Source organism: Mobula hypostoma, chromosome 21, assembly GCF_963921235.1.
Source record: "Mobula hypostoma chromosome 21, sMobHyp1.1, whole genome shotgun sequence".
Lineage (NCBI taxonomy): Eukaryota > Metazoa > Chordata > Chondrichthyes > Myliobatiformes > Myliobatidae > Mobula > Mobula hypostoma.
In genome coordinates, this window is record NC_086117.1 from 14,143,162 (window position 1) to 14,155,597 (window position 12,436).

The following is a 12,436-nucleotide window of genomic DNA, read 5'->3' on the forward strand; positions in this document are numbered from 1 at the left end:
TTTACCATATCAAAAGCAATGGAGACTCCCTTTGTTGGACCATTAAATCCTCCTCCACCACACCATTATAAATAGAGTGGATTTACAATAATCTTATGATTAACTACAGATTGCTTCTTTGCATGGATAACATCAGTTCCTTTTTATCAACATAAAAGCAAATTTAAAAGTCATGAACAGGAACAAGGTTATTTTTTAAATCCTCATAATTAATTAGCTTTACACATTATTTGCCTTGGCATATTTCCTACACAGAGTCTTTTTTCTCCACTTTTCTTTATGAGATTTCAGCAAATTATTACTAACCTATTTCGAGTTTATTTCCTGTTTTGCTCCCTGCTCCCATGTAGTGCTGTTGCCTAGCAGCTCCAGTGATTCAGGATTGAGCTTGACCACCTGAACTCTCTGTGTGGCATTTCTATATTCAATCAGTGACTATATTGAATTTCCCTAGATTCTCCAGTTGCCTCCCACATCCCATTAGTTACAATAGATTATACACATTGGTAGTAGAATCAAAGAGGAAGGGGAACTGACAGGCAGAGAACAGGTTATAGGTCGATAAAAGGATTGTTCTACAAGTTTATATAGACTTGAAGGCCTCCTATATCACTAGAAAAATGATGAATGGTGGGCACAGGAAAAAGGGGACCGTGTTTATTCTTGCTGTATTTTTCTGTGTTTATGTACATCTTTGCATCATTTTCAAATTAGTTACATTGCTGTCCTCTTCCAGATGAGGAAGGAAATGAAGGAATAGTTAGGAACTCAAAACAGAGTGCTGGGGGATTCCACTTATCACATAATCTGTATTCCTCTGAAGTTCAATGTTAGTAGACAGTCAAACAGAACTCTTTGTTCTGTTGTTCTTCAATAATGTAACATCCAGTTTTTACCTATTGAGCCATAGGGAAAAACTGAATATGTTCCTTATCTGAAAAAGTTGTGTATAAAATAGTACACACCCTCTCTCATTTTTTTCTTCATTTTCAGCTGTGTCAACCTGTAGTTTGATCCCATCACATTCCAATTATTGGTCTTCTCCAGGTAGTTATAAATGAAGTAGACTGGGGCAACATTAAATACCTCTGATTCAGCCGAGCCATAGGGTAGATCGATTAGTTTGTGAACACCCTGAGGATCTAAAGCTATAGACATTGCTTCACCAATGATGTCACCTGTAAAATTTCAGTAAAGCACAGTTCAGCATTACTGACATCTACTGTATTAAACAAATTGCCAGAAATGAACAAGATAGAAAGCACCTGAAAGGGAAATTTAGATATAAACACATCTTTGCTCAGATCAAGGCTTATACACAAAATAATTCACATTTTTGTTGGGATATAAGTCACCACATATTTCAATATATTTAATAGAAAACTTTATTTTACAATTCCTTGACTAATCAAAGAGCCGCAATAATACCTTGCACTGTTAGCACATTTTGTGGTACTATATTTGGGAGAATATTTAATGGTGTTCTTAATGGAATTTCAACCCTTCTCACTAAAGTGCCTAAAAGAAAATGAAAATATAAACATTAGTCAGAATAGTTCTTAAAATGAAACATTATATTAAATATTAAGTTGGAAACAATAAAAAACAGACCCAAGACATTGGCTGGATCCAATATGTAGGCATAGTTCTTCTCTTTCTTAATTCCTTCAGGCTGCAGAATAAATCAGAAATTAACCATGAACATCAACACCAAAGCACAAAATAATGCCTGTTAATAAAGAATATCTGACATTTACTTAGTAACCAAGAGTAACTGTGAAGAGAAGACACTGCTTCACTGAGAGGTTCAAAATTAATCTATCAGTTTGATTCAAGGCATTAACATCATTTTAATTATAAGGTGTAACTTCAACAGCAATATTTACATTAAAGATTTTTTATTTCTTCTTGGATTCACTTTTTTGTTCTGGAGTAGTGATAATGGATGCTAAATGCCACCATGTTAAACTGTGATAAATGCAAGGACCAATGATTTACCAATAATCAACAACTAATACATGGGAGCTAACTTCAACAGTGTATATGCTTAAATTAAACCTATCAATATTCAATGTTATCAGACAGAGATATGTCTAGGTATAAAACAAGGACAATGCACTATGATGTGTAAATGTATATCTGACTCTGTTTTCAAACCTACTTTTTCAACTTCATTGTATTAACATGAATTCCTATATTGACATTTGTAAATCTCATCAAACTAGTTACAATTAATGGTCAGTTTGGCATGGTGACAGTCTGTGTCAGTGTGCAACTACGGCTAAACTTTATGAAAATGATTAACACATTAATCTATAGCAGGACTTCCCAACCTTTGTTATGCCATGGACCTCTACCAGTAACCAAGGGTCCGTGGATCCCAGGTTGGGTACACCTGGCCTATAGGTTTTCTGAAATGCACTCATGAACTTAGAAACTTTAAAATCTTTTACAATAGTTCCACAACACCTCAAGAAGTTAAATAATTAAATTAATGGTGTGATGTAGCAAAGATCTGAGCTTCAAAAATCAATACAGACTGAATTTATTGATTTAATGAGATAGCACCATTGGCAACTCACCCCTGAGTTGAGAATTCAGATTCTTTCACTGACTTAGGCTCCAAAATCACTGAATGCCTATCTCATCCTCAATCCTTAATGCCATTTAATTTTGTACCCATATTTTTTTTGAACTTTAGTCTTTTCAAATATTACCAATTTTAAGCCCTCTCCTTCAATAACCACTTTGCATAAGCTCCTATACATTCAAAATTTAGTCACTCACAACAAATCCTGAATAAAATCCTGTTCCACTAATGCCATAATTCCTGCCAATCTCTATTGACATCTGCAGCAAGAAAGTACTTTGCCCTGTTTCATTGTTATTTAATAGTATTGCAAACTACTCTAATACTGTTTGTGAAAATCACATAAAGAACAAAGCTTCTAACAGAATGATTCACAGAACAGTATTGTCAGTTTTCTTTGGGTAATGATGCTCTGAAATTGATATTACCAATTTCAGCCATCATTTATTGGTGTATTGTTAATCCTCACAGTTATTAGAATGCAGCCCAGCAAGTTTTAATTAAGTAGCCCTTCATGCTATTGCCATGGACTGGACAAAAGTTTTGCCAAGGAGACTATATTCATGTCGTTCCGAAACCTATGCTGGAAAAGTTAGCAATCCTGGCAATTGCCTGTGCCCACTCCACCTCTGGTATGAACAGAAGGTAGATGAAGTCTTCGATCCTTAAGAACAGGGTTTGAAAGAGTTTCTAAAGCATCTGCAAGCAGCCAACTACGAGAAGTGCTGGAGGGAAGCGATTGAAGGCTGGAAAGATCTTAAAGCAAGGAAGCCAATGGTGAACAGTGTAACTGCAGCACCACAGACAAAGTAATAGGGAACATATAGTCTTAATAAGACCACAAGATACAGGAGTAGAATTAGGCCATTTGGCCCATCGAAATCTGCTCGCCATTTCATTATGGCAGATACATTTCCCTCTCAGCCCCAATCTCCTGCATTCCTCCGGTATCCCTTCATGCCCTGAATAATCAAGAATCTATCTACCTCTGCCTTAAATATGTCCATGACTTGGCCTTCACAGCCTCCTGTGGGAATGAATTCCACAGAATTTCTCTCTGGCTAAAGAAATTCCTCTTTATCTCCATTCTAAATGTTCATTCATCTATTCTGAGTCTGTCCCCTCTGGTCCTAGACTCCCCTACCAGAGGAAACATCCTCTCCACATCCACTCTACCAAGGCTTTTCAACATTCAAGCAACACACATAAAAATTGCTGGTGAACGCAGCAGGCCAGGCAGCATCTATAGGAAGAGGTACAGCCGACGTTTCGGGCCGAGACCCTTCGTCAGGACAACTGAAAGAAGAGGTAGTAAGAGATTTGAAAGTGGGAGGGGGAGGGGAGATCCGAAATGATAGGAGAAGACAGGAGGGGGAAGGAATGGAGCTAAGAGCTGGAAAGTTGATTGGCAAAAGAGATATGAGAGGATCATGGGACGGGAGGCCTAGGGAGAAAGAAAGGGGGAGGGAGGAAGCCCAGAGGATGGGCAAGGAGTATAGTGAGAGGGACAGAGGGAGAAAAAGGAGAGAGAGAGAGAGAGAGAGAGAGAGAGAGAGAGAAAAGGAAAAAAATTAATAATAATAAAAATTAAATAAATAATGGATGGGGTACGAAGGGGAGATGGGACATTGTGTACTATAAGCCTATGGACTCTCACAGCTACCTGGACTATTCCTCTTCTCACCCTGTCTCTTGCAAAAATGCCATCCCCTTCTCGCAATTCCTCTGTCTCCGCCGCATCTGCTCTCAGGATGAGGCTTTTCATTCCAGGACGAAGGAGATGTCCTCCATTTTTAAAGAAAGGGGCTTCCCTTCCTCCACCATCAACTCTGCTCTCAAACACATCTCCCCCATTTCACGCACATCTGCTCTCACCCCATCCTGCCGCCACCCCACTAGGAATAGGGTTCCCCTTGTCCTCACCTACCACCCCACCAGCCTCCGGATCCAACATATTATTCTCTGTAACTTCCGCCACCTCCAACGGGATCCCACCACTAAGCACATCTTTCCCTCCCTCCCCTCTGCTTTCCGCAGGGATCGCTCCCTACCCGACTCCCTTGTCCATTCATCCCCCCCATCCCTTCCCACCGATCTCCCTCCCGGCACTTATCCTTGTAAGCGGAACAAGTGCTACACATGCCCTTACACTTCCTCCCTCACCACCATTCAGGACCCCAGACAGTCCTTCCAGGTGAGGCGACACTTCACCTATGAGTCAGCTGGGGTGATATACTGCGTCCGGTGCTCCCGGTGCGGCCTTCTATATATTGGCGAGACCCGACGCAGGCTGGGAGACCATTTCGCTGAACACCTACACTCTGTCCACCAGAGAAAGCAAGATCTCTCAGTGGCCACACATTTTAATTCCACATCCCATTCCCATTCTGATATGTCTATCCACGGCCTCCTCTACTGTCAAGATGAAGCCTCACTCAGGTTGGAGGATCAACACCTTATATTCCATCTGGGTAGCCTCCAACCTGATGGCATGAATGTTGACTTCTCTAACTTCTGTTAATGCCCCTCCTCCCCTTCACACCCCATCCCTTATTTATTTAATTAATATATTTTTAATATTTTTTTATTTTCCCCCCTTTTTTCCCTCTCTCTCTTTTTTCTCCCTCTGTCCCTCTCACTATAACTCCTTGCCTGCTCTCCACCCTCCAGGCTCCCCTCCCCCATTCTCTTTCTCCCCAGGCTTCCCGTCCCATGATCCTCTCCCTTCTCCAGCTCTTAGAGCCACCCCTCCCCTCCTGTCTCCTCCTATCATTTTGGATCTCCCCCTCCCCCTCTCAAATCTCTTACTATCTCTTCTTTCAGCTAGTCCTGATGAAGGGTCTCGGCCCGAAACGACGACTGTACCTCTTCCTAGAGATGCTGCCTGGCCTGCTGCATTCACCAGCAATTTTTATGTGTGTTACTTGAGATTCCAGCATCTGCAGATTTCCTCGTGTTTGCGTTTTCAACATTCAATAGGTTTCAATAAGATCCCCCTCATTCTTCTGAACTCCAGTGAATAAGGGCCCAGAGCCATTAACTGCTCCTCGTATTTCATTCCCGGAATCATTCTCATGAACCTTCTCCAATGTCAGCACATCCTTTCTTAGATAAGGGGCCTAAAACTGCTCACAATTCTCCAGGGGAGGCCTTACTAGCGCCTTATAATGCTTCAACATTACATCCATGCTGTTAAATTCTAGTCCTTTCAAAATGAATGCTAACATTGCATTTGCCTTCCTCACCACCAACTCAACCTGCAGATTAACCTTTAGGGAATCCTGCACAAGGACTCCCAAGTTCTTTTGCATCTCAGATTTTTTAATTTTCTCTCCATATAAAAAAAGTCTACACTTTTAGTTCTTCTACAAAGTGCATAACCATACACTTCCTGACTCTGTTTTCCATCTGCCACTTCTTTGTCCATTCTCCTAATCTGTCAAAGTCCTTCTATAGCCTCCCTACTTCTTCAACACTATCTATTCCTCCACCTATCTTTGCATTGTCCGCAAACACGACCTCAAAGCCATCAATTCTGTCATCTGAATCACTGAAATATAACATAAGAAGAAGTGATCCCAACACAGATCCCTGTGGAACACTAGTCACCTGCAGCCAATCAGAAAAGGCTCCCTTTATTCCTGTCATAAGGGGGCACTGGGAGCAAATCCAAATGTGAGACACAGACCCTGAAGTACTAGGAACAGGACTTGGAGTCTCAAAAAAGCAAGGGAAGTGGGGAAGAAAGGACGCTGGACATTGACACAGGCCCTGGACGAGACTAGGATGTAGGGCCTGGGCTAGGACATGGACAAGAAACACGGAACCCGGACAAGAAACTAGGAACAAGGAGCCTGGACTAGTACTTCAGGGCCTGTGTCTTGCATTTGGGCCCGTTCCCAGCACCCCCTTATGACAGAAACACAAAGCCTTGACTTGGACAGGACGAGGTTCTTGGATGTGGCTTGGACAGGATGAGAGACTCCTGGACAGGACGAGGGAACCCCAGTACTAGGCTGGGCGAGGTACATGGAAAGGAAGAGAACACAAAGCCTTGACTTGGTCAAGGGAGACAGGAACACAGAGCCTTGGTCGAGGGAAACAGGAACATGGAACACAGAGCCGGGATCCCTCCTTGGGAACAGGATGTAGGGCTGGGACTCATACACACAACACAGAGAGACAGTTCCCAACACAAGGTAGCGGTAAACGGCCAGACCTACCTAGCGAATGCGTGGACACAGAGTCGGTTCCCAACATAAGGTAACGGCAAACAGCCGGACCTACCTAGCAAAGGCGTGGACACAGAGACAGTTCCAAACAACAATAGATAGTTCCTTATCTAGACACAGCAAGGCTCTGGTCTTGCTCCAGCAGTAGAACTTGACAGTGATACAGACAAGGACATAGGTGAGGTTGCAGGCAAGGCTTCATGCAGAGGCTTTAGGAGGAAGGTGAAGGGAAGGGAACAGTCCAGCAACTAAAGCTGAACCCAGGAGCTATTTATGTAGCCAGCCCAAAATCAGAATCATGTGCCTCAATTAAGGCACACAACAGGACAAGGGAAAACTGGAAAACCTGGAATACGGATCAATGGACCAGACCATGAACTGGAATGCGGACTTCACAGACCAGACCATGACAATTCCCACTCTTTGCTTCCTGCCAATCATCCATTGCTCTATCCATGCTGCATTATGCTGTACTGAAGGCTGTAGAAAATCAGAGAAGGCAAAAATGCAGTTTGAGAGTTGGCCCTTTAAACAGGATGGTATCAGATAAAACTAGAATAGTAAAAACTAAGTACTGTAAAGATGCAAAGGGATTTTAAAACTACTGTTTCCAGGAGATATTGGGCAGAAATTCAATCACACAACTCTTAAATGAACTGGGATGCTTGTTAAAAATTGACTTAACCAAGGATGGAACCAGTAAAGTTAAAAATTATAATTATTATATTAATAATTAAGGGTGGAATAATTATATAATTATTCCATCCTTGGTTAAGTCAATTTTCAACAAGCATCCCAGTTATTTAAGAGTTATGAGATTGAATTTCTGCCCAATATCTCCTGAAAACAGCAGTTTTAAAATCCCTTTGAGTCTTTACTCTTTTAACACTATGATTCATTCCTCAATCTGTTCATTACATCCATTTTCCTAATAACTTTCATTTTCATAAAATTTAATTTCTGCAGAAACTTTGAAATTGCTCTCAGCTGTTTCACACCACCAGTTACTTTAATTTCAGTCTGTGATATGCTTGGGAATTCTTTTCAATCTAATAGTACCATTTAGTGCATTTACTGTACAGTAATTCTGCTCCAATGTCTTATGGCCATTTGGTCCTACTTCTGCCAGAAGTTTGGACAAGTTTTACAATGTATACAATTGGCTTCACAGAATTCCACACATACTTATTTACAGTGCAGTTAGTGATCAAAATTTCAATCTATTTGTAGTCCTATTGTTGTCCTAGCAGAAATCATTTTGGTGGTCTGTCCTGCGCAGCTTAGTGACTCTTGAAATAAACCTAATGAACCTTCATTTGTACCACTTTAGATTTACTACGACAAATATGAACATTGTCAGTCTCTAATTTCCATTTGTGTAATGTCATAAAACAGGATTCACAGTTTAATTTAAATTTGTCCTTTTATGTTACTTCCTTTTTTTTAGAAAGAAGATAATAAATTGAAAAGTAGTTACATACCACCACACGCAACTTAAGCACTGTAACTTCATTTATAGTATATTCAGTATTCAGTGTGAAATTTATGCTGTGAACACCTATTTTCAGGGGCAATATAGTGAATGTGAATGGGAGTGCTGAGAAACCTTCCAAGGCTTTCCTTTGGCAAGCAGTTTTCTGTTTTCCTTCAGCACTTGTACGAGAGCCTTTGAATAAACACGTTCCCTCTTCTGTACTCATTTGTACACAAACCTTTAAACAAAACGATGTTAATTAGTTGCTGGAGAGAGGAATACTCATGCACTTAACTGGTATCATTGTCACCTATAAGGCAAAGTTCCAACTTCAACTTCCATAATGTGTATTGTGTGCAATGTAGGTGCAAATACACACCATTTTAATTAGGTACAGGAGTAGTCCATGACCCTTTATTCAATATGATTGTAGCTGATTTGACTGTAACCTCAACTCCACATTATAGCTTACTATAGTAATCTTTCAATTATTTGCCTATCAATAATCTATCCACCTTTCCCTTAAAAATATACAAAGACTTAGTTTACACTTTGAGGAAAGGTTCCAAAGATTCACAATCATCTGTGTGAGAAAAAAAATCCACCTCACCTTATTTTTAAACAGTAATCACAGTTTTCTTACTTCAATAATAGGAAATGCCCTCTCTATGTCCAGTATATTAACTCTCTTCAGGACCTCAAATGTTTTAATCAAATTTCTATATAAGCAAGGCTGACCAATATTTTCTCGTAAGTAAACTATGCCATCTAGTTTTCAGTCCGGCAGACCTTCTCTAAATTGCTTCCAATATAAAGATGTGCACAAAATTACATTGATTTTAGTCAAACTAAATTTTGAACTCCATAGGACTGTTTTATTTCAGTTATATGAACAACCAATGCCACATTCTTTAGGGCATATTTATGCAACTTTATATTAGAACATAGAAAAAATACAGCACAGAATAGAGATCCATGACATCTGTGCCAAGCAGGATGCCAAATTACCTAATTACTTCTGCCTGAACATGATTCATATCCTTCCACTCCCTGCATGTTCACTCATCTAGCTAAAAACCTGTTGAATATCATATTGTATCTGCTTCCACCACCAGCCCTGGCCTGGCTGTGTGATCCATTTACCTAGCACTGTTATTAAGATACTAAGATCTTTGTTTTCATCTTGAACTTTAAATGAACACTTGGATAAAAAATGAATTTACTTAAGCAAAGTAAGGGAGGAACTAAGCCTGTGCTGTCAGACTCCTCTCAACATATAGCCAATAGCATAGTACTGTATTTTCCTAATAAAGAAGTCATGAAAAAATGATGAACATTTAAGATGTACCAATATGCTCTCCGACTTATAATTATACACAGAGGCTCGTAGTTGAACTTGTTCCCCTCGCACAACAGAATAAGGTATTTTTGCTTTTAGAATCACATCTTGATAAACTGTCATCTTTATTGGTTCAGCAACACATACACCTGCATAAAAGAGAAGAATCAAGCATTTTGGTTAAATTGAATAAGGTACTTAATATTGACAACCTCTAAAATTGTCCAGTTGTTAACCTACCAGCCTCAGACATTCCAACTCCTTGCACTTCCCAAGTAGTCAGTGAATCAGGCAAATTTTTGATCAGCTCCTTAATACCTGAACTAAACATATGCAGAGCACAAAAAGCAGTATCAATGTACAGTATTTATAAAGTCTGAATTGTATATTCACTATATATGGAAACAGCATAAATCCATGAATTTATCAATCTAGTTTATTGCGTAATCATCTAAAATCTAGAATATTGAGAAGCGAATTAAATATCTAACCATGGGGGTAGATAGATAGATACAGAACAAATATTTTATTTGTGAATACAGACAGATTATTTGAAGAATACCAAGCAAATCTGTAGAATATTATTTTGAAGTTTCTGCTGTTTTTCTTAAATTTACTTTATATTTGACCATTACACCTTAACAAATTAGTGAACAAAAAGGGATTAAAGAAATAAATAAAATTTCTTTTAAATGAATGTTGTTATTCAACTGTTGAATTCATTTTCATTTCATCAAGTCTAGTACTTACTATGGATACCTGTGGTAAAAGAACTGAGATTGTAAGTACATACAGTATGACAAATAAACTCTTCTTGAGCTTCCAGCTGGGTATAGGTATCGATTATTACCAACATTTCAAAACAAAGAGTTTATTCATCATATACACCAAGAAAACACTAGATCTTTTTTTTAAACATACAATATGTTGTTACCAAGCATCTATGTTTTACATAATTAGGTCTGAAAACTGCCTGCTTCATCTGCTTCAAGACTTTACAGATTGTTGGTACTAGCTCAAAGTTGTAAAACTCTTCAGATGAATGTTTAACTGCGTTATTCTTGACAAGTATTGTACCTGATGCTCTGAGCCCAGCCACTGGAAAATAGCAACTCAATAGCTAAAACTTCCGGGATTCAACAAAACATTAAAAAAGACACAAGATTGTAATTTTTATTTGTTTATATCTGACGTAGTTTACTCAGGTTATCCATCTTGCATTATTACACAGGAATGTCTTCATTAGCTAGTTCTGATGCATATCTTTTTATGCACAGTACTGTGCAAAAGTCTTTGGCTCATATATATGGCACAGTACTGAGGTCACTTTATGTATTACACTGCACTACTGCTGTGGGAAAAAAAACAAATTTTATGATATATGTGAATAATGGTATACCTGATTTTGACATTTGTAGATTGAGAGTGGGAAAGGGACAGTGGGAGGGGAATTATGGTTGGGAAAGTGGGAAAGGAGAGGGGAGGGAGTAGGAAACGCTAGAGCAACATTCTGTAATGATCAATAAACCAATTGTTTGGAATCAAATGACCTTGCCTGGTGTCTCAGGGCCGGGTGTGTCTACACCAGCGCCTTCCCCTCCTCCAGCACTCCTCCTCTGCCACTAGTCCCACACCCCACCCTTGCCATTCCCAACACCCTTTCCTCCTGTCAGATTTACAAACTCGCGTCTGGTTCACATTGACAAATACAGTAAGTACTGTGCAAAAGTCTTGGGCAGTCCAGCTATATATCTGTGACTTTTGCACAGTACCATATATATTTTATTTTTCAAATTTCAAATATGTAATAAAATGTTAGACAGCCTAAGAATTAATTGGAAATTTGATTCCACCACTCAAACAGAGTAATGTGTGTCATTCCCTGTAATTGCATTTTTCAACCATAAAAGCTGCATCATATATATTGTCTTTATATTGTGAAAGGATGATTGAATAAATATAATTTAATGATATCATTTAGATTTCAAATAGACATTAAAACATCAGAAAAGTTCATGAGAAAAGTAACTCTTGAAGAAATTTTCACTGATGTAAACAAATGCAATAAATAAATTAAACAGATGCCCTTTAAAAATTAAAATTACACACCTACAGCATATCAACCTTTATATTTTGGAATATGATGTACAAGTTATATTTAAAAAACACTATTTGAACTTCTATAATATTATTGTCTACATTCCACCCTGTCAAAAATCCGATCTGCTAGGTTTTTAGGAATTTGGCTGCAGATAATTTGTATAGTTATCCTGTATTGAATGAAATAGTCTTAATTGTGACATGAAGTGGACAAGTCTATTGATCATGTAGTATTAATGTAATGTACTTGATGTTATGCATTGATCACATCATCTTGGGTAGAGATGAACTATCGAATTGAAAAAGTTCTTCTACAATAAAGGCAATTTGTGTGTCAAAATTAAGAGAGTTTATTTCAATCACAAACAAGAGAAAATCTGCAGATGCTGGAAATCAGAGCAACACACACAAAATGCTGGAGGAGCTCAGCAGGCCAGGCAGCATCTAGGAAAACAGTACACTCGGTATTTCAGGTCAGCATTTTGTATGTGTTGCTGGAGTTTATTTCAAACAAGGCATACAGAATTATTGTAAAATTTTTTTAAAATGTAAATGTTGAAAATATGAAATAAAAACAGAAAATACTGGAAATATTTAGCAGGATAGGTACCACCTGTTTCAAATCTGAAAGATTAACTGATCTTCTTTCCATAGATGCTTCTTGACCTGCTGAATATTTTTCCAGTACATCAGTTTTTATA

General features: G+C 38.7%; 1 protein-coding gene across 1 annotated transcript in view; it reads right to left on the bottom strand.

Annotated features, from left to right (window-relative positions):
• c5 (complement component 5) overlaps positions 1 to 12,436 on the bottom strand; it is a 103,609-nt gene that overhangs the window by 34,436 nt on the left and 56,737 nt on the right. The window contains exons 19-24 of the mRNA XM_063073453.1: positions 9,876 to 9,958; positions 9,645 to 9,784; positions 8,304 to 8,534; positions 1,612 to 1,672; positions 1,429 to 1,518; positions 966 to 1,178 (exon numbers count right to left, since the gene is read on the bottom strand). Of these exons, the coding sequence (XP_062929523.1) occupies positions 966 to 1,178; positions 1,429 to 1,518; positions 1,612 to 1,672; positions 8,304 to 8,534; positions 9,645 to 9,784; positions 9,876 to 9,958 (818 nt within the window). The remainder of the gene's footprint in view (positions 1 to 965; positions 1,179 to 1,428; positions 1,519 to 1,611; positions 1,673 to 8,303; positions 8,535 to 9,644; positions 9,785 to 9,875; positions 9,959 to 12,436) is intronic.